At 45.4% G+C, this 23,061-nt stretch overlaps 1 protein-coding gene across 1 annotated transcript in view; it reads right to left on the bottom strand.

Annotated features, from left to right (window-relative positions):
* The window catches only part of pik3r5 (phosphoinositide-3-kinase, regulatory subunit 5), a 121,325-nt gene that overhangs the window by 48,680 nt on the left and 49,584 nt on the right, over nt 1-23,061 (bottom strand). Inside the window, exons 4-5 of the mRNA XM_080208929.1 lie at nt 21,450-21,518; nt 18,635-18,773 (exon numbers count right to left, since the gene is read on the bottom strand). Coding sequence (XP_080065055.1) covers nt 18,635-18,773; nt 21,450-21,518 — 208 coding nt within the window. The remainder of the gene's footprint in view (nt 1-18,634; nt 18,774-21,449; nt 21,519-23,061) is intronic.

Below are 23,061 nucleotides of genomic sequence, written 5' to 3'. Positions count from 1 at the left end.
CATAAGCACAGATACCAAAAGTTTCCCTAAGTAGCTTAGTCAGTGTTGGCCCTTTAGAGGATAATACTGGTGAGGTAATGGGGGCCATTTGGCAGAAGCATCAAACCAATATTTTGCCTGTCTTCACAGTAGAGGATAATGAAGATTTTCCAAAAACTCTTAGTAATGCAGAGCAACTTGGTGCATTATCACTAAGGAGGTGGCGTTGAACAAACTAATGGCATTGAAGGCAGATAAGCCTCCAGGATCTGATGGCCTGCACCTTACAGCATTAAAAGAAGGTGGCAGCAGAGATAGTGGATGCGTTGGTTGTGATATTTCCAAAGTCCTTGGACTCTGGTAAGGTTCCAGTGGATTGGAAACATGCTGATGTGACACCCCATTCAAACTGGGAGAGAGGCAAAAAGTAGGAAACTACAGATGGTTTAGCTTGACCTCTGTGGTGGGGAAGGTGCTGGAATCAATCACTAAGGAAGAGATAAATGAGCATTTGGCGAGACAAAGCTCAATCCACCATTGTCAACATGGTTTTATGAAGGGTAAGTCATGTTTGAAAAACCAGCAATAACCAGCAAGGTGGATAGTGAGGAACCTGTGGATGTGGTTTATCTGGATTTCCAGAAGGTGTTTGACAAGGTGCCACATAAAAGACTGATTCAGAAAGTGAGATCACAGAGGATTGGTGGTAGAATAGTAGATTGGATTGAGGATTAGCTGAAAACAGACAATCAGGATAAATGCGTCCTTCCCTGGCTAGTGAAATGTAATTAGCGGGCTGTTGCAGGAATCAGCCCTCGGACCTCAACTGTTTACAATCTATATAAAATGATCTATAAGCAGGGACAGAGTGTAACATTGCAAAATTTGCAGGCAATACTAAAATAGGTGGGAAAGCAGGCAGTGAAGAGGATATAAAGATTCTACAGATGGATATAGATATGCTCGGAGAATGGGCCAAAATTTGGCTGATGCAGTTTAATGTGGATAAGTGGGAGGTTATCCATTTTGGCAGATAAAATAGAAAGGCAAATTCTCTAAATGGAAAGCAGATTCAAAATGTGTCCAGGCAGAGGGATCTGGGGGTCTATGTTCATGAACCGCAGAAAGTCAGTATGCAGGTACAGCATGCAATAAAAAAAAAGCAAATCGGATGTTGGCATTTATTGTAAAGGGGCTAGAGTATAAAAGTAGAGAAGTGCTATTGCAATTATATAGGATGTTGGTGAGACCGCATCTGGATTATTGTGTCCAGTTATTTGAGGAAGGAGGTGACGGCATTAGAGGCAGTTCAGAAGTGGAGTGGTCAATTGTATAGCTACCCAGGAGTTAGACTAGGTTATTTATTTTCAGTACAGCATTTCCTGGGTAACTATTCAAGTCATTAAGTTGGAAACATCCAGAGTTCTTGCCCCTAACTCTGAGAGTGCCCTGGGGAGCAGGAGAATTGCCCAGCAGAAGTTGGAACTTCCTGGGTGATTTCCATTGAATCCGTGCGCTGAGACGTTTAAGGGGTCCCAACATGTATTATGGGATAGGTCCAGTTCCCGATGATCTGGAGACTGGAAGATTTGGGCCATTGAGGATCACAGTTCAAAATAGACATGTAGGCAATGCGCTGGATATGGACTAGTGCTAACAAAACTACTGCAGTATAGAGTCAATGGCTTCCAGGAGAGAGAATAATGCGCAAAAATAATTAAACAATGTAGAACACATCAAATGAAAGTCATTAGACTTAACTCTATGTTGTCCAGCAGAAGCTGTACAATGTGCACTATTATAGGCTTCCTTTCCTTTATTCAATGTCAAGAGAATTCACAATTAACAGGACTTCAACTGTGTGAAGAGAGTAGTGAAGCTGAGCTTCTTTATTTGATTTGGTTTATTAGTGTCACATGTATTAGTATACAGTGAAAGGCATTCTTTCTTGAAAGCTATATAGACAAAATATACCATTAAGTTGAATACATCCTGGAACAGGGGAGATTTAACAGAGTGTTCAATATTATGAAGGGGTTTAATGGAGTCAATGGGGGGAAAATGTTCTGCTGATAGGAGGGTCGACAATCAGAGAACACAGACTGAAGATAAAGAGCCAGGGAAAGGTGAGGAAATTTAGTTTTACACAGCTATCATCTGGAGTACAGTGCCTGAAAGGATAGTGGAAGCAGACATCAATGTAGCTTTCTACAGGGAATTTTGGATATGTATATTGAAAGCAAAAATTTGTTGGTTGTGGGGTTAAAACAGAATGGTGAATCAGTGACTGGGAATCACAGAACTCCCTCTCCAACAGCACTGTGGGTGCAGTTACACCACAAGGACTGCAGCAGTTCAAGAAGGCAGCTCACCACCACCTTCTGAACAGCAATTAGCGATGGCCAATAAATGCTGGCCTAGCCAGCGATGCCCACATCCCACGAATGAGTAATGATAATGAAGACTAATTGGATAACTGTTGTAAAAAAACCAACAGAAACACAACGGGCTGAATGGCCTCCTTCATTGCTGTAAGATCCTTCAAGAAAGGAAGCCTCAGTGAAATTTTTCTCCGAAGCTGAGAGTAAATAATTCAGGATTTAAGTCTAATTGTACAATTTACAGGATTGGACCCTGACAAGTTGCATTCCTCAGATAAAACTTCCAGGACCCCAACTGGAGTGAGAATCTCAAAAATATCAAAATTAAAATCAAAAATGTTATTGTGCATTTTGAACAAACTCAGCTAAGATGTTATCTGAAGGGCAAGAGGAACAAAACAGAAGCAATTTTTCTGTTGCAGGAATAGCAAAATAAGTTTCAAATTCCCCTAAACATTACGTTATTGTTTATCCATTGAGAGAGATTGTCGACATGTTCTGATTTCTATTGCTTGGAAGTTTTCACTTCTGCTTCCCATTTTAAATATTTAAATTAAGACTCAGAGTACTCTTTTTGACACGACAGCTATGTGGCTGTGAATGGGCCTCAGCGTTTGGGATTACATTCAAGTGAGGTTCAGCTGTAACTCAAACTGCATTTTTGTTCACACTTACACAATGGAGTTAAAATGAAACCTGATGAACCTTCCAAAAGATCCACAGCAAAATCTAATGGGTGGAATTCTCTGGCTGCGCTAGTCTAAAAGCCGGAAATTCCCACCCAACCGTCAATGGTGTTTCACATTCTCCACAACCTGCCCGCTAAAATTCCAGTGGCAGGCGGGATAGGAGAATTTTGGCCAAAGGATCTAGAGCGCACCTGATGCTCTCAATAAAATTCTACTTACGTGTGGGAGTGAGTGGTTTTGGTGATTGTCCCTTTAAGGTCAACACAGCAGATCAAAGGTCACATGGCCTGTGCGACCAATTGGGACGCCTCACGGTGAACAAAGGTGAACAAAAATGCAGATTGAGATGTGGTCGAACCTCCCTCGAATGTAATTCCAAGAAGCTAAGGCCCAGACATGAGGGGACATTGGTGCAAGTTGAAGGGCAGGAAGTTTAGGGGGAATGTGGGGAAAAACGTTTTTACCCAGAAGGTGGTGATGGTCTGGAATGCTCTGTCTGAGAGGGTGGTAGAGACGGGTTGTCTCCCATCCTTTAAAAAGAACAAAGAACAAGGAAAATTACAGCACAGGAACAGGCTCTTCGGCCCTTCAAGCCTGCACCGACCATGCTGCCCGACTTAACTAAAGCCCCCAACCCTTCCAGGGACCCTATCGCCCTATTCCCATCTGATTCATGTTCTTGTCAAGAAGTCCCTTAAAAGTCACTACCACATCTGCTTCCACTACCTTCCCCCGGCAATGAGTTCCAGGCACCCACTACTCTCTGTGTAAAATCTGCCTTATACATCACCTTTAAACCTTGCCCCGCGCACCTTAAACCTATGCCCCCTAGTAATTGACTCTTCCACCCTGGGAAAAAGTTTCTGACTATCCATTCTCATAATCTTGTCAACTTCTATCAGGTCTCCCCTCAACCTCCGTCGTTCCAGTGAGAACAAACCAAGTTTCTCCAACCTTTCCTCAAAGCTAATGCCCTCCATACCAGGCAACATCCTGGTAAATCTTTTCTGTATCCTCTCCAAAGCCTCTACACCCTTCTGGTAATATAGCGACCAGAATTGAACACTATATTCCAAGTGCGGCCTAACTAAGGTTCTATAAAGCTGCAACATGACTTGCCAATTTTTTACATCAATGCCCCAGCTGATGAAGGCAAGCATGCCATATGCCTTCTTGACTACCTTCTCCACCTGCATTGCCACTTTCAGTGACCTGTGTACCTGTATACCCAGATCCCTTTGCCTATCAACACTATTAAGGGTTCTGCCAGTTATTGTATGTTTTCTATCTTTATTGGACCTTCCAAAATGCATTACCTCACACTTGTCCAGATTAAACTCCATTTGCTACCCCTCCGCCCAAGTCTCCAACTGATCTCTCTCCTGCTGTATCCTCTGATGGTCCTCATCGCTATCTGCAAACCCACCAATCTTTGCGTCGTTCACAATCCAGTTACATTTTCCTCTAAATCATTTATATATATTACAAACAGCAAAGTCCCAGCACTGATCCCTGAGGAACACCACTTGTCACAGCCCTCCATTCAGAAACGTACCCTTCCATAGCTACCCTCTGTCTTCTTTGGCTGAGTCAGCTTAGTACCAACCTTGCCAGCTCATCTTTGATCCCATGCAACTTCACCTTCTGCACCAGTCTGCCATGAGGAACCTTGTCAAAGGCCTTACTGAAGTCCATGTAGACAACATCCACTGCCCTACCCTCATCAATCATCTTCTTCATTTCTCGAAAAACTCGATCAAGTTTGTGAGACATGACTGTGAGTTGCACGAATGAAGTAGTGGCATGATGGGAAAATTGGTCGAGTATTTGGTACAAAATAAAGAAAGCTGATCTAGCTATTCCAAAATGCCCGACCTCTGTAAGACCGACTCCACATGACCTCGAGCCATATGAGTAAGACAAGATAAGGTCAAGGGCGAAGGAGTCAGCGACCTTCCTCTGTTCTATCAAAGGACAAGATAAAGGTATGACTGATGAGACAAAGGGTTCTAGGAAGTCAGCAGGTTGTACCATGATTAAAACATGGCTTATGATGCTATTACTGATCGAATTTCTCAATAAGCTCTGGTCACACAAACTGATGATGATTATGCATAAATACTGAACCGATTCTTTGTTAGGACGGACTTGACGAAGAATTAGCAAGTCATAACGACGGCTCTCTGAACTCAAGTTTTTGCCAATACAGCATGCAGTGTGTTGTAAATAAAGACAAGTTACTTTGTTGAAACAAACTTTGTTGAGTCTTTCTACCACAGTCAAGAAGCAGGAAAATTTCCACTTCAACATGCCCTCCCCTTCACAAAATCATGTTGTCTCTCACTAATACGTCCACTTATTTCCAAGTGGGAATAAATCCTGTCTCGAAGAACCCTCTCCAATAATTTCCCTACTACCGGCCTGTAATTACCTGGATTATTCTTGTTACCCTTCTTAAACAAAGGAACGACATTGGCTATTCTCCAATCCTTTGGGTCTTCCCCTGTAGCCAATGAGGATACAAAGATTTCTCTCAAGGCCCCAGCAATTTCCTCCCTTTCCTCTCTCAGTATTCTAGGGTATATCCCATCAGGCCCTAGGGACTTGTCTACCTTAATGTTTCTCAAGAACCCCAATACCTCCTCCTTTTTGATCTCAACATGACTCAAACTATCTACACACCCTTTCCCAGACTCATCATCCACTAAGTCCGTCTCTTTGGTGAATACTGACGCAAAGTTCTCATTTAATACCTCGCCCATTTCCTCTGGCCTGGTTTAGCACTTGGCACATGATAACATTCAAGGCTATGGGCCAAGTTCTGGTCAATGGGATTAGATGGGGATTCAGGTGTTTCTAATGTGTCGATGCAGACTTGATGGGCCAAAAGGCCTCTTCTGCACTGTAGGATGCTATGAACTAGGTATTATCCAGCCAGTTCAGTTCTCAAAAAGACCTGCCCCAGTGCACGCACCTATGATAAAGGAGGCGCTTAACCCTACAAACACAACTGAACTCAAATTGTTTTTGGGGATGTTAAACTACTATGGATGTTTTTTTGACCAAACTTATTGATGGCATTGGCTGCCTTGCATATTCTGCCAAAGAAATGTCATTAATGATCTTGGAATGCTCCACAGGAGGAAGCTTTCAACAGAATGAAGCAACATCTCTATTGCTCAATGCTGTTAGTGCACTTCGGCCCATCTGAAGAACTGATGTTGACCTGCAATGCCTCCGCATATGGTGGTTGGTGCAATGTTATCCCATGAGATGGACAGTGGCTCTGAAAGGCCAATGGGGTCTGTGTCGAGAACATGTGCAAAAAGACGGCTCACAAATCGAGAAGGAATGACTATCAGTAGACTTTGGCACCAAGAAATTCCACCAATGCTTATGCGGTAGACACTTCATCATTGTTTCCGACCACAAACTGCTCTTGGGTTTCTTTAAAGAACATAAGCATAATCCCGTCGATCACCTCAGCAAGAATTCAATGATGGGAGTTAGCCCTGTCCGCCTATGAATATTCATTCAAACACTGACCTGGAACACACATAGCCAATGTGGGCGCTCATAGCCAACCATCCTTGCAGGAAAATATCACATGTACTCCAGTACCACAAGAAATCACCATGTCATTAAATATTTAGACGCATTTCCAGTCTCGGTGAAGCAGATCAGAAACTGAACCAGTCAAGATCCCCTTCTGTTCAAAGTGAGAGACATGATACTTATCAGATGAGTATTATGAGCCAGTTTCCGAGGAAATGAAACTGTTCTTTACCCAGAAAAGTGAATCCAGTTGTCAAGGTGGCATCATACTGTGAAGAGCAAGAGTAATCCTTTGAATGCCAGACACAAAGCTGGTCCTAAATGTTTGACGCAGAGCTGGTCCTAAATGTTTTACACAGCACTCACCCTGGCATGGCTGATATGAAGATGCTTGCCTGGAGTTACGTGTAGTGGCCTGGTATTGATGCTGGTATTGAGAATCTAGTCAAGCATATCAACAGTGTTAACTGCAACAAAGGTTGTCTGTGACAGCCCCACTGCCATCTTGGCAATGGCCTGGCTGGTCATTGGTTCGAATCCACGTTGACAATGCTGGCCTAGTCCTGAGCACAATGTTTTTGCTCATGATTGAGATAGGTTCAAAATGGATGGACATTTTTGAGGTGAAGGCGCCTACATCTTATGCTACCATCGAAAGATTAGGCCAATGCTTTTCAACTCACAGATCACCTGAAGTCATGGCATCAGACAACGGAACCATCTTCGTAAGTGTCGAGTTCCAAAACTTCACCACTCCAGTGGTATTAAACACATTGGAACTGCACCTTACCACCCAGCATCTAATGGACTAGCTGAGAGAGCCATCCAAACTTTCAAATCTGGCCTGAAGATACTGTCAAGAGGAACCTTGGAGACCAAAATCTTACAAATCCTCCTTAGCGATCTCACAATTCCACACGCAACAACTGGAGTTCCACCAGCAGAGCTGCTAATAAGAACATAAGAACATAAGAAATAGGAGCAGGAGTAGGCCAACTAGCCCTTCGAGCCTGCCCCGCCATTCAATAAGATCATGGCTGATCTGTCGTGGCTCAGTTCCACATTCCCGCCCTCTCCCCATAACCTTTAATCCCCTCTCCTATCAAAAACCCATCAACCCGCGTCTTAAAAATATTTAGCGAGGTAGCCTCCACCACTTCAACGGGCAGAGAATTCCAGAGATTCACCACCCTTTGAGTGAAGAAGTTCCTCCTCAACTCCGTCCTAAACCGCCCCCCCCTTTATTTTGAGGCTGTGCCCCCTAGTCCTACTATCCTTTCTGAGTGGGAAGAGTCTCTCCACCTCTATCCTATCCATCCCATTCATCATCTTATACGTCTCAATGAGATCTCCCCTCATTCTTCTAAACTCTAACGAGTACAAGCCTAATTTATTCAGCCTCTCCTCATAGTTCAACCCCCTCAACTCCGGTATCAGCCTAGTAAACCTCCTCTGCACTCCCTCCAAGGCCAAAATATCCTTGCGTAAGTACGGCGCCCAAAACTGCACACAGTACTCCAGCTGCGGCCTCATCAATGCCCTATACAGCCACAGCAAGACCTCCCTACTTTTATATTCAATCCCCCTTGCGATGAAGGCCATCGCCTTCATGAAACATCGCCTCCGAACGAGACTGAGCCTGTTTCCAAATTTGCTGAGAGGGTAGAAGCCAGCCAATGCAGTCGGAAAGAAAGCCACAATTCACGTAGCACAACACGATCATTAATGGTAAATGAAGCTGTATTCATCAACAGTTAGAGCCCCAAAATCTTTGCCTCTAAGACCAGATCCCTTAAGGATCCTTGCCATCAAGAAATGTGTTTGAACCTGTAAGCACCAAAGTACCTGATAGACCTGTTATACACATAACTGACGTCTCCGTGGAAGCAAATAGTGGTGAACCACCTGTGCCAGAAAAAGTACGCGTTCTTGTGATTCCTGGATCTTGTGGAAGCATCTCAGACTATGCAATAATGCTGCTCTACAAGGAACAGAACTCCCTCCCCCAAAGACTCAATTTATAATTGCCCAAATCAGGTATATAAAGTATAGTTAGTAGTTAGCAGTGAGCAAATTAGTGCTTGAAGATTTTGTAAAGGACTTAGAGAGGCGGGGATTGTCCCTTGAAGTGCAGCTCAGGAGAATGAGAGTCACGTCTTGTGGGATCAATCAGGACTCAGTGTGAAATCACGCCATGGGGAGAGAGGCTCCTGAGTTAAGAGATGTTTTGAAACTGAGATCCAGTTGTGAGGCTGCTGCACGATTTTTAATAAATAACAAAATGCCTTTTGTGTTCAATAATGAAGTCTGTGAAAGTGCATCTTTCCAGTGACCGCATGGAGGTGGGGGTGGCTGACCAAATGAGTGGGGGTGAGTGTGAATTTGTCTTATACTCAGTCGCAATTTCCTCACTCACTCTTACTGTCACACACACACACACACACACACACACACACACACACACACACACACACACACACACACACACACACACACACACACACATATATCAACACACGCCCGCCTGCACGTACACCGACACCCTCGCCCACCCTCACTCCCGCCCGCCCTCGCCCACCCTCACTCCCGCCCGCCCTCGCCGACACTCACTCCCGCCCGCCCTCGCCCACCCTCACTCCCGCCCGCCCTCGCCGACACTCACTCCCGCCCGCCCTCGCCGACACTCACTCCCGCCCGCCCTCGCCGACACTCACTCCCGCCCGCCCTCGCCGACACTCACTCCCGCCCGCCCTCGCCGACACTCACTCCCGCCCGCCCTCGCCGACACTCACTCCCGCCCGCCCTCGCCGACACTCACTCCCGCCCGCCCTCGCCGACACTCACTCCCGCCCGCCCTCGCCGACACTCACTCCCGCCCGCCCTCGCCGACACTCACTCCCGCCCGCCCTCGCCGACCCTCACTCCCGCCCGCCCTCGCCCACCCTCACTCCCGCCCGCCCTCGCCGACACTCACTCCCGCCCGCGCCGACACTCACTCCCGCCCGCCCTCGCCGACACTCACTCCCGCCCGCCCTCGCCGACCCTCACCCCCGCCCGCCCTCGCCGACACTCACTCCCGCCCGCCCTCGCCGACACTCACTCCCGCCCGCCCTCGCCCACCCTCACTCCCGCCCGCCCTCGCCGACACTCACTCCCGCCCGCCCTCGCCGACACTCACTCCCGCCCGCCCTCGCCGACACTCACTCCTGCCCGCCCTCGCCGACACTCACTCCCGCCCGCCCTCGCCGACACTTCAACATTCTGGTATTTTCATTGCGTAATTTAATGCTGGTGCATTGCTGTACATTTGATCAGTAATTGTTTCTTTCCCTAAGGTCTCAGCCTTTTCTAAAATTCAGTTTGTTGTTTTGCCTAATGACACCTTTCCAAAATTTGCCCATTGGCCCTCGAGTAAGAAAAATATGCAGTGTGGCCCCTGGAGCAAAAGGTTGGACAGCCTGATGCAAACCATTTGTTTGCACTGCATCAATCAGCAATTAGCACCCAGAGCCAGTAGGATTGTCCAAACATTCTCTTTTAGAGAATTTGTGCACATTGCACTTTTTAAAAAGTTTATTTATTTGTGTCACAAGTGGGGGGTGAGAGGGGTGTGGGTGCGGGTCGGGGATGCAAAGGATGGACATTGGGACAGGTAGGCCCGGGGGTACAGCTCGGGTTGGGGGTGGGGGTTGTGCAGGACAGGAGTGGGGGGGGTTGTGCAGGTCGGGGGTGGGGGTTGTGCAGGTCGGGGGTGGGGGTTGTGCAGGACAGGAGTGGGGGGGTGTTGTGAGGGTCGGGGGTGGGAGGCTGTGTGGGTTGAGAGGGGGGGTTGTGCAGGTCAGGAGTGGGGGGTGCGGGTTGGGGTGGAGTTGAAGGTTGGGATGAGGGGTAAGGTGTGCAGGTCAGTGTGGGAGAGTGGTTCTGAAAAAAAGAATGTGAAGATGATATAGTGCTTTATGATAGATCTGTGGGATATGTAAACGGAACTCAAAGTCTTCTCTAGGCTTATAAATAGTAAAAGACCAATTAAAGAAAGGGTGGGGTGACAAGGGGACTGAAAAAGAAACTTTCTTATATCAGCAGAAGAATTGCTGATGCAATAAATGAGTAAAAGAAGCTCGGTACCATCCAGGACAAAGCAATTTGCCTGATCGCTACCCCTTCCACAAATATTCAATCCCTCCACCGCCGATGCACAGTGGCTGCCACGTGCACCATCTACAAGATGCACTGAAGGATCTCACCAAGGCTCCTTAGGCAGCACCTTCCAAACCCACGATCATCTAAAAGGACAAGGGCAGCAGGTACCTGGGAAACGCCATTACCTGGAAACTTCCCCTCCAAGCCACTCACCATCCCGACTCAGAAATATATCAATGCTCCCTCACCGTCGCTGGGTCAAGATCCTGGAATTCCATCCCTAACTGCACTGTGGGTCTACTCAGGGACTGCGGCGGTTCAGGAAGTTAGCGCACTACCACTTTCTGTCGGGCAACTAGAAATGGGAATGAATGCTGGCAAAGCCAGCAAAACCAACATCCCCTCAAATGAACTTTAAGAAAGTTACAGAAGTGGAGAAATTGGATAAGATGAAGAGAAATAAAAAAGAGGGATTGAAATGATTGACAATGCTCAAAGTAGAAAAGTTACCTAGGCGCTAAGGCTGGAAATTATTACACCATCATTGCTAGGCCTAAGTTAATGCAGTTGATATGACACCGGATGAGTAAATCAGAGGCCTGGGCTAATGATCAACAGACATAAGCTCATTCCCAACATGGCAGCTGGGAAATTGAAAAGAATTAAGCAAAATCTGATAGGATAAATAGTTATCAGCAATGGTGACCATCAAGCAGCTGAACTGTTGTAAAAACACAACTCATTCATTAATGCCCTCTAGGGAAGGAGATCTGCTGTGTTGCATAGTCTGACCTATATGTGACTCCAATCCACTGCAATGTGGTTAACCACCCACTAAAAATGCCTGGCAAGCTACTCAGTTGTAGTTAAGAAGGTGGTTCACCGACACCTTCTCAAGAGAAATTCAGAATGAGCAGAAACCAGCAATGCCCCACACTGTGTATGAATGAAAAAGGAAGTCCAATCCTTCTCGTGCAGTAACAGAGGGCTGGAGGAACTGTCAATGTTACACTCTTGTTCAAAACAGGGACAAGTGACTCACTGAACAAAGCAGCCTAATGTCAATGGTGGGAAACCCTTCAGAGACAATAATCAGAGACGAACTGAAACTTGGAAAAACGGGGGTAATAGATGAAAATCAGCAGAGATCTTGTCAAGAGAAATCACGTTTGATGAAAGTGACTGAGTTCTTTCATGGAGTGGATGGATGAAGATAATACATGTGGACTTTTAGGAGGTATTTCATGAAATACCATTTAGTTAGCAAAAGTGAAACCTAAAAGAGGATCCAGGTAGCAGTGGCAGTGTGGATATGAAATTGGCCAAGGGACAGAAAGCAGAAAGAAGACAAGTGGTTGTTTTTCAAACTGAAGGGAAGTATTAATAGTGTTCCCAAGGGGGTCAATGTCAGGATCCAATTTGACCTAGAATTGAGCATTCGGGACATAATGTCAACATCCGGAGATGACACCAAACATACAACTGTATAAAAGAGTGGGGAGGATAGGAATAGATTTCAGGGATCATGGAAAGGCTGGTGAAATGGGCAGATGAAATGTCATTTAGAGAATTGTTCCAGAAAGGGTGTAAAGACATGGCCAGGAACTACAGGTCAGTCACTTTAACATCAGTGGTGGGTAAGGTTTCTGTCAAGATGCTCGTTCACCACTTTAGGGAAAGCACAACTTATTTATTTGAAGGTTAAAACTACAGAGACTTGCAGCCGTGACTGCAATCAGCTCCCGAGATGTCTCCGAGTGCAGAAGCCCACGTTTCACCGGGTGATTCCCCCACCCTGCTCACTGATTGGTCATGTGACCTTTACACTGCAGATTGATCCTTAAAGGGACAATCACCATAGTTTCAGAATCAATAATCAGAGAAGAAAAATCAACACACACGTTGGTCGAGTTAATTAAGGCGGATTGCGTGGAACTTTTTTATATACAACAAATGGCAATGATTTGGGCTGCGCTGCCTGAAAGGGTGATAGACACAGATTCAATAATAACTTACAACAGGGAACTGAATAAATATTGAAAAGAAACATATTGTAGGGTCTGTGGAAAGAGCAAGGACTAATCAGAGAGTCCTTTCCAAGAGTCAACACAGGCACCACAGATCACATCACCACCTCTTTACGGATACTTATCTGTAATTACCGACCTCACCTTCCAGAGTGAAATAAATTGGGTTTGATGTTTGTGAAAGTACAAATTGCACATGGCCTGTTTGACGAAGGCTGAATTCTTTTAACTCTGCTCATTTGCTTTATATTTTGTTGAGCAATAAAACTGACAAACACAAAAAATAATTGGACTGTTGGAGAAACTCGGCTGGACTAAAACTATTTGATACAACTCTGTTTAGCTGAGTCACAAAGGAGGTCAGAGCATGCAGTGATGGATGTAGAAAATAACCACAAGCATCTATCTGAATGTGTTTTTCTGTGAACATTTTAAAAATTCACATGAAAAGACCACAGGCTTCTGAATCGATGCACCAGACATTTAAATGAGTTCATGTAAATAGCCAAAAAGGGGATATCCAAGTTACCAGAATATGTCAACCAATTTGTGTAAATAAGACCATAGGACATAAGAGCAGAAGTAGGCCATTCAGCCCATCAAACTTGCTCTGCAATTCAATGAGATCCTTTCCAATTTGAAAGTTATTTTGTTAGTGTCGTAAGTAGGTTTACAGCAACACTGCAGTGAAGTTACTGTGAAAATACTGACTGATTTGGTATGATAATCCTCAAATCCACTTTCCCGCTTTACGTCCATAACCCTTAAAAATCTGTCCATCTCATCCTTGAGCACACTTAATGACTCAGCCCCTAAAGAATTCCACAGATTCACTGCCCACTGAGGGAAGATAGTCTCCTCTTCTCAGTCTGAAATGGGCAAACCCTTACTCTGAGATTATGCCGTCTGGTCCTAGAAGCTCCCACAGAGGGGAACAACCTTTCAGTATCTACCCTGTCAAACCTCCTGAAAATCTGATATGCCTTAACCATTCTTGCAAACCCCAGTGAATATAGTCCCAACCTACTCAACCTCTCCTCGTAACAACATCTCTCCACACCCCAGGTTGAACCTGGTGAAACCTTTCTGGACTGCCTCCAATGCCAGTATACCTTTCATTAGATAAAGGGACCAAAAGTGTTCACACTATTCCAGGTGAAATCTAACTACTGCCTCTTGTATAGTTTTGCCAAGATTTTTTAAATTTGGTACTTCATTCTTTTTGCTTTCCCTATTATCTGCTGAACTTGCATGCTAGCTTTCCGTGATTTATGCACGTTGCACAAATGTCACTGGGCGTGGCATTTGCGGGGTGGGGTGGTGTAAAAGATAGACTGGTTAGCCCGCAGAGACCATTGTGCAGACAGTGCAGCCCATGGCATCCACATAAGCCACACACGAGAGTGTAATTCTGCAGCAGATGCAAAATCATTATATTGTTGAACTTTCAGTATAGGAGAAAAGGGCACGCAATGCCAGTGAGAGAAACCAGACCAGAGGAATTGTGCCAAATGTGGCACAATTTATTCAGGTGAATACAGGATTAACAAATTGAAAGTTGTAAAATGCAAACAATGAATAAGATCTCACAATGCGAGCAGTGCTGCCAATGCAGAAGTTAATCTGTGCACAATCAACCCCAAAGCTTAAAGATGGCCTTCACCGTCCCTATTTTTGTTTCACACACAGGTGCAAAATCGACAGCTCTTGCCGCAAGTCCCGAGGGTTCCGTGCGAACCTCTGAGGAGGAAGAGGAAGCCTCAAAGGGGGCAGTCTCACATCCTTACTCTGCACCCAGCACAGGCGCAGACACAAACACCTCGGATACAAGGTAACCACAAACTGGTGAAGGGGCATCACAGCCGCATGTGCAGATGCCTGAGACTGAAGTGAAGCAGGCCAGTTGGAGGGGTGCTGGAGGACAGTCAGATGGGCATTGAGCCTCTGGGGTCATTTCATAGAATCGGTACAGTGCAGAAGGAGGCCATTCGGTCCATTGAACCTGCACTGACAACAATCCCATCCTATCCTTATAACACGTATTTACCCTGCTAACCCCCTTGATACTAAGGGGCAATTTAGCACAGCCATTGAACCTAACCTGCACATCTTTGGAACATGGGAGGAACCCACACAGACAAGGGGAGAACATGCAGATCCCGCACAGTCAGCTGAGGCTGGAATCAAACCTGGGTCCATGGCGCTGTGAGATAGTAGTGCTAACTACTGTGTCACTGTGCCACCCTACACTGTATCTTATAGACCCAACCCTCAACCCATAACCCCGTGCATTTACCATTGTTAATCCATGAAGCCTACACATGGTTGGACACATGGGACAATTTACTGTGGCCAATCCATCTAATCTGTACATCTTTGGAGTGAAAGGGGAAACTGGAACAGCCGGAGCAAACTCTCGCATTCATGGGGAGAATGTCCAGTCTCGACACTGACAGTCACCCAAGGTCAGGTTTGAACCGGGTTCCTGGAGCTGAGAGGCAGCGGTGCTAATCATTGTGCCACCATGTTGCCACAGGTGACTAGAGGGTGGTTGTTAAAGTTATTGTGGACAAGAGTGTGTGAAGGTCAGCAGCCTGTCTCCACTGCAGCTGGCAGTGAGAGTGAAGATGGGGAGGGGGAGGCTCAACACCTTAGCAACCAGAAAAGATTCCAGAAAACTCCACAATGGTCTGACTTGGGTTTAGATGGTGAATTTAGAGTTTGTGTCATTTGCACATGAGTTTGTGTATACATAAATGATGTCTTGTTTGAAAATCTTTCAAATGGTCACTAGTTCATTATTGTGCGTGAAAATGCATGGAGATAGGTTCCAATAATGGTTTTTTTGAATGAGTAATCATGTATACCCAAATGAGTTTTATGGTTCAGATATTTGAGATTTTCCAAGATGAGGGATTGGTTTTCTTGGGATGAAGGAGAAGGAAGGAGGAAACATTAGCCAAGATGATGAGGTATTGGATATTGGAAATTCCCCACAATTAAACCTCTGGTGTCTCATGCCCATCCAAACTCTCCTTGGCAAGACCTTGAACATCTGTCTGGAGCGGTTCTCCATCATCTACCTCTAACTCCTCAGAAGAATGGGTTGTCATCTGTGACGCATCCTCAGAGAGGATCCCCTCTTTGCGGCACCAGATTGCGGAGCGCACATCAAACAACCACCATAAGGAACACCCTCACAGGCAGCTGTTGGAGATGTCTGCCAGGTCACTCCAGGCATCTAGGTCTCATCCCTAGTCATGCCACAACTCCTATAGTATTGTCCCTCAGCTTCAGTCCTGGAATCCCTAACAGGTGAAATAAGGCACTTCTTCATTCTTCCATTGCATCCAGTCCACAAAACATTCCCAGATGAGGCTGAGAATATAGGAGTCATTGCTTCTCCCAAGTACCGTGCACACACCTGGGTAATAAGCTTCTGCTGATCACAGAACACAGGTATGTTGATTGAGTGCTTTCTCTTGTTGTTTGCAAAGGGCCCTGGCTGATTCCCTTGGGCCTTGATGGCACGAGGATACAATCAGGTTGACATTCAGTTTGGGTTCCATCAGGGTCCGTCAGCTCCTGACCTCAACATAGCCTTTGTTCAAAGGAGCTGAATGCCAGAGGTGAGTTGAGGGTGGCTGCCCTTGTCATCAAGGTAGCATTTGACCAAGTGTGTCATCAAGGAGCCTGAGCAGCACTGGAGTCAATGAGAATCACTAGTTAGAGTCATACTGAGCACAAAGGAAAATGATTCTGGTGATTGGAGATCAATCATCTCAGTTCCTCAGGGTAGCGTCCCAGGCCCAACACCTTCAGCTGCTTCATCAATGACCCTCCTTCCATCACAAAGTCAGAAGTGGGGATGTTCACTGATGATTGCAGTGTTCAGCACCATTCACGACTCCTCGAATACTGAGGCAAATGCAGCAAGACTTGGACAACATCCAGGCCTGGGCTGACAAGTGGAAAGGAACACTTGCGCCACACAGGTGCCAGGCAATGACCATGATGCCCTAAAGACCGTTCACCATCTACAAGGCACAAGTCAGGAGTGTGATGGAATACTCTCCACTTGCCTGGATGGTTGCAGCTCCAACAACACTCAAGTAGCTCAAGACCATTCAGGACAGAGCAGACCGCTACCCAAACGCTCAATCCCTCCACCATCAATGAACAGCGACAGCCAAGTATACCATCTACAAGATGTATTGCAGGAATTCATCAAGGCTCCTTAGGTAGCACATTACAAACCTGTGACAACTACCATCTAGAAGGATAAGAGTAGCCGTGTATGTACACTGCAGGGACTGCAGTGGTTCAAGAAAACAACTCACCACCACCTTCTCAAAAATAATTAGGTGCAATAGTCAAGGGTAAATAGGGATGAACAATAAATGGTGGTCAGTGATGCCCAATCCCATAAACGCACCTTTAAAAAAGCAATGTCACCGTGAACCTTTGGGAAATCTGCTGTGGCCACAAAGTCTCTGGCTCTTTCCACCTGATTGATGTTGTCAGTACTGAAAGCAATGAATTGCTTGGTATCTGTACAAACCATGATGCAGTGTTGTGCTGCAGGCTGGGCTGTGCTACTCAGGTCTCCACACACAGCCTGAAACCATCCCAATGCAAAAACATTAAAGAGCCCTGTGACCTTCACCAGACGGGCTCCCCCACATCTCCCCCCAACAGTTAGATGTGATTTGTCTGGGGTTAATGTGTCACACACACATCACAGTGACTCACGAAAGGTGAAGCCTCCATAGGCATCATGTCTCAATCATCTCCAGGTATGTCATTCTCACCCTATACACACAACTGGCAGGGTAATGCCTCCCTTCACCTGCAGTTGTGTCCCTGCTGCAGCCTGCTCTCAGCAGCTCCTTGCTCATCAGCAACTTTCACTCCTTCACCCACTTCATGTGCCTGCTCACCCTGCTCTGCTGGCCTCCTCCCTCTCTTCCTCCCCCTTCTCCTCCCTCACTGGTAGAGGTACTTCCCAGAGAATAAACGTTCCCCATACTGCACTCAGCAATGCTGCGGCGGTGATGTTGGCGTGAATCTGTTTGTCGACGACTGATCAATAACGCTGACACCATCCAGAGATTCAAACACATCAAAGATTTGACAAAGAAATGTCTGTGAGTGGTCTAAACCTTTGCTAAAATCAGGCAAAGAGCCACCACCAGCCTTGAAATCTGCCCTTTCTAATTAATAATGTAAAAAAATCAGGTTCCCACCTGGCGTGTACAATTGCAGTCGGTTCAGCAGCTTAAACAATTGTTAATTAGACTTTTCAGAATGTCAGGCCCACACACCATGGGCAGCACAGTGGTTAGCACTGCTATCTCACAGTGCCAGGGACCTGGGTTCAGTTCTGGTCTCAGGTGACTGACTGCGCAGAGTTTGCATATTCTTCCCATGTCTGCATTCGGCTTCCTCCGGTTCCCTCCCACACTCCATAGATGTGCAGGTTAAGTTGATTGGTCATGGTAAATTACCCCTTAGTATCAGTGGGATTAGCATGATAAGTATGTGGGTTATGGCCTGGGTGGGATTGTTGTTGGTACAGGCTCAATGGGCTGAATGGCCTCCTTCTACACTGTAGGGATTCTATCATTCTATTGCTGACTGGAGTAATGGCGTCAGGTTTGCGGACTGCAGCAGTCTTGCTTTCAGGCAGTAAAATTCAGCCTCTGGAGTAAGAGTTGATCCCTCTGGCTCGGGGGCAGGGATGCAGGGTGGGACTCACTACACCATCATGCCTTCTCTCGACAGATAGAAAGCCTTTTATCAGAAGTACATTCCTTGCTCAATGCAATGATAGGACTGTGATTTGGTGGCAAACTGTTCTTACCTGGTGCCTTCATTTCATCTTGGATAAATGTTAGAAGGTCCTTGCAAATATTGCAGTATGGTACAGGCCACGTCAGAAGACCATGGTAGATGTTGTACGCGTTCTTGAGCAGGTTACATTCCGGAGGAAAATATGGAGTCTGCAAAGCACCAGAGAGCAGATTCAGTAAATGCGCAAAGATTGTAAAGTTTTCTATCAAAACCATAACATTTCAATTAGAAATTTCTCATAATTCCCTGAATATCTCATGGTTTTTAAAAAAATATCAAATTATTTATTCTTTGGTGTTTTCAAGCTCTATTCAGTAACTGCCCTTTTGAGGTGTTCAACGGTGAGTCAGGGACAGAATCTATCAGTTGTTCCTGAGAGATGAAATTTGCACCACATTTCAACAGAAAAATGTTACAAAAACACACACGGGTGTGAAGAGAAAACAGAAGCTAAGGCAAGGAAGGGAACATGATCAAAGACTTCACCAAAGAGTTGGTTTTAAAGAGGGTAACGTACAGGAGAAGGGGAGGCAGAGAATGAGAATTATGTGATTGAGTGTACAGCCACCAATGATGGTGAGAAAGGATCAAGGACTAGATGCTGCTGTCAGATTTTTGAATGGGCTTGTTTACGTTAATTTTTCTCTATACCCTAGACTGTAACATTACATTAGAACATAGAACATAGAACATTACAGCGCAGAACAGGCCCTTCGGCCCACGATGTTGCGCCGACCAGCTTTTTAAAAAAAAACAACACTAACCCACTAATCTAAACCAATCCCATTTCATCCATAAACCTATCCACAGATCTCTTAAACGCCCCCAAACTAGGTGCATTTACAACTTCAGCTGGCAGGGCATTCCAGTCCCTCACCACCCTCTGGGTAAAGAACCTACCCCTGACATCAGTCCTATAACTACCCCCCCTTAATTTAAAGCCGTGCCCCCTCGTGCTAGCTTTCTCCATCCGAGGAAAAAGGCTATCACTATCCACCCTGTATAAACCTCTAATCATCTTATATGTTTCAATAAGGTCCCCTCTTAGCCGCCTTCTTTCCAGCGAAAACAACCCCAAATCTCTCAGTCTCTCCTCATAGGATCTCCCCTCCATACCAGGCAACATCCTGGTAAACCTCCTCTGCACCCTCTCCAAAGCCTCTACATCCTTCCTGTAATGTGGGGACCAGAACTGCACACAATACTCCAAGTGCGGCCGCACCAGAGTTGTGTACAGTTGCATCATGACGCTGCGACTCCTAAATTCAATCCCCCTACCAATAAACGCCAAGACACCATATGCCTTCTTAACAACCTTATCTACTTGATTCCCAACTTTCAGGGATCTATGTACACATACACCTAGATCCCTCTGCTCCTCCACACTATTCAAAGTCCTCCCGTTAGCCCTATACTCAACACATCTGTTATTCCTACCAAAATGAATTACCTCACACTTCTCCACATTAAACTCCATCCGCCACCTCGCGGCCCAGCTCTGCAACCTTTCTAAGTCACCCTGCAAACTATGACACCCTTCCTCACAATCTACCACACCTCCAACTTTGGTGTCATCAGCAAACTTACTAATCCACCCAACTATACCCTCATCCAGATCATTAATAAAAATTACAAACATTCTGCACTCTTTCCTTTCCTTCTCTATGAACGACACGCTCTATCTGTATAGCGTGCAAGAAACAATACTTTTCACTGAATGCTAATACATGTGACAATAATAAATCAAATCAAATCAAATACACAGTCTGAGAGGGGCGGGTGATTGGAGGGGTTTAACGTTTTCAAGTTTAAGTTTACTTATTAGTGTCACAAGTAGGCTTATATTAACATTGCAATAAAGTTACCGTGAAAATCTCCTAATCGCCACACTCTGACACCTGTCCGGGTACACTGAGGAAGAATTTAGCACAGCCAATGCACCTAAGCAGCACGTCTTTCAGACTGCGGAAGGAAATTGGAGGAACCAGAGGACACCCGCGCAAACACGGGGAGAACATGCAGACTCCGCTCAGACAGTGATCCAAGCCGGGAATTGTGCCCAGGTCCTTGGCGCTGCGAGGCAGCAGTGCTAACCACTGTGCCACCATGCTGGTAATTGGGGAGAAAAGACGGTGGTCAGTGGAGAGGTTGGGATCGCACGCGTTGTTGGAGTGTAGGAGGGTTGTTGGCAGTTGGGGAAGGCAGTTGAGGACTGAGAAATTGTCGGGGATTTGGGGGACGCAGTCAAGGTTCCTGTTGGGTGTCCGAGGATGGCGGGTAGTCGAGGGGGACCGTGGAGGATTGTGGGTGGGGAAAGTTGCGTGTGGGTCTGAGGAATTCAACAGTATAGCTACCCAGAAGTTTTGATTCTTCTAAACTTTGCTGGGTAACTATTGCTGTCAGACAGTCAAAACCATCCAGAACTTCCGATGGTTCCCAGTTCAGGGGAAATTGCCTAATGGAAGTTTGCGCTTCCTGGGCAGTTACCATGCAATTCTTATCTGGGGACTTGAACCACCTCCCCAAGGTACAACACCCCAGAGTTGGGAGGTTATGAGTCAATACTCTAGCTGAGGCCTAATCAATGCTTTAGCATAACATCTTTAGTTTTGTATAGGTAAAAACACACACTGTGACAACTGCTGCGTGCAAACCCTTTCCTGTTCAGAAACTAATCCAACAAAAAGTTAAAAATTGCAACCACTCTTGAAAAATTACAATTCTTTTATAAATCACTGCTGCAAAATAAATGTGATGCTATACCATCACGCTGTCTGAACAATTACATTTTTCTATTACATACAATACATATCTTTAGTACTTACTCGGAGAGTAGCAGAATAAAACATTAAAGCCAGTGGCACCAATAAGTCATACTGACACATTTCCTGCACCTGCAAAGCATAATTCACACATGTAAGACATTATGTTATCCTCAAAAGTGATTTATCATTTTTTCGCAAGACATTATAGAAATAAATGGTTCAGTAACACTTGTGAATAAGTTTATCGTCAATATTTCACCAGAATGAAATCGGCTAAGTAACTCGCCATCTTATTTTTGTTTTAGCCATTCAGAGGAAATTGTATAGTTTTTTAAAAAAGAGATATAAAGTACTGAAAGGGGGTGTTGTGCTTTGTTGCTTTGACACATTATGCCTCGAAGCAGCAGGATGCAGGCTTGTGTGCGCACTTCACCACATAATGGGAGGGGGACTTCCTCCACTCATTGTCAAGTCTACACTCAGGATTTTACGACAACTGCAAACAGAGGAAAATTTCCACAATGTCAGAAGGGGCCGGTCCGATGGTAGTGGGTTACCGTTGATATTTGCTTATGAAGTCAGAAGGAAAAATAATATGAAGAAAATCTATGGGGCCCTACCCGAGCAACCTTGGTTACAAAGATTAAATGACCAATGATAGAGCTCTGGAAGCTGATTGACCATTGACTCTCTCAGTTGGATGATTAAAGAAGGGCAAAGTTCTTGTGTGAGAGAGGTTCGTGTATAGGATATCACTAATATAGACCAGGCGGGCTGAATGGCCTGTTCCACTGCTATCAATTCTATGTAACTGTAATTTTAAATGATTAAAAAAAAAACACAGATTGGATTGAAATGTTAATGCCTTTGATCCTTATTATTCCTTAAAGTGGGTGAATTAGTCATGATTTTTGGCGACACTCCTCAGGTCTTTCTTTTTGAAGGGAGAAATTCAGAAGGGGATGTCATTTTACCAACTCCCTGAACTCTCATTCAAGTGGTTTGTTTGGGAGGTTGGCTGGCTAATCCATCATGGACAGCATCACAGCCCAGCCCAGGGCTGTCCTCCAGCCCCATCATCCTCACAACCCAAGGTTATAATGAGCCAGTGACGGTTTTTTTTCTCTTGTAGTAAAACCTTTTGTAACAATTCCACAGATGACAACATGGGATTCTGAAACACTCAGCAGGTGAGTTAGCAACTGTGTGCCAAAAAACGGCTTTGCATTACATCTCATTCAGCCTAAATGGTCTGTGTCAATGTTTATGCTCCAAACAAGCCTCTTCTGATCCCACTGTATCCAAACTGATCAACACCAACTTATTTTGCCTTTCCTGTCTCATAGTTAACTAGTTTCCCCTTAAGTGTGTCTCAGCTATTCATCTCAACCACCCCACGTGGTAGCAAGTGTCACATTCTCACCACCCTCCTTCTGAATTCCTTATTGGATTTATGATCTCATTGTGATGAGCTTTAATTTTGAACTTCTTGATGGCCACCATATCAAACACCTTCGTAATTCTGAAGACTTCTATTTGGTCACCCCTTTGCCTTCTCTTTTCTAGAGAAAAAAACCTTTGAACGCTGTGAATACAATCCCTAGTTGAAATCAGCAGAGACAGGAAATGAAGACTAGGTAATAGTTTTTTGACTTTTGGCACAGACAATTCT

Source organism: Carcharhinus amblyrhynchos, chromosome 21 (genome assembly GCF_965287045.1).
Source record: "Carcharhinus amblyrhynchos chromosome 21, sCarAmb.v2.hapA, whole genome shotgun sequence".
Classification (NCBI taxonomy): Eukaryota; Metazoa; Chordata; class Chondrichthyes; order Carcharhiniformes; family Carcharhinidae; genus Carcharhinus; species Carcharhinus amblyrhynchos.
Note: the sequence above shows the minus strand (reverse complement) of the source record. Positions and strands in the feature narration are given on the sequence as shown.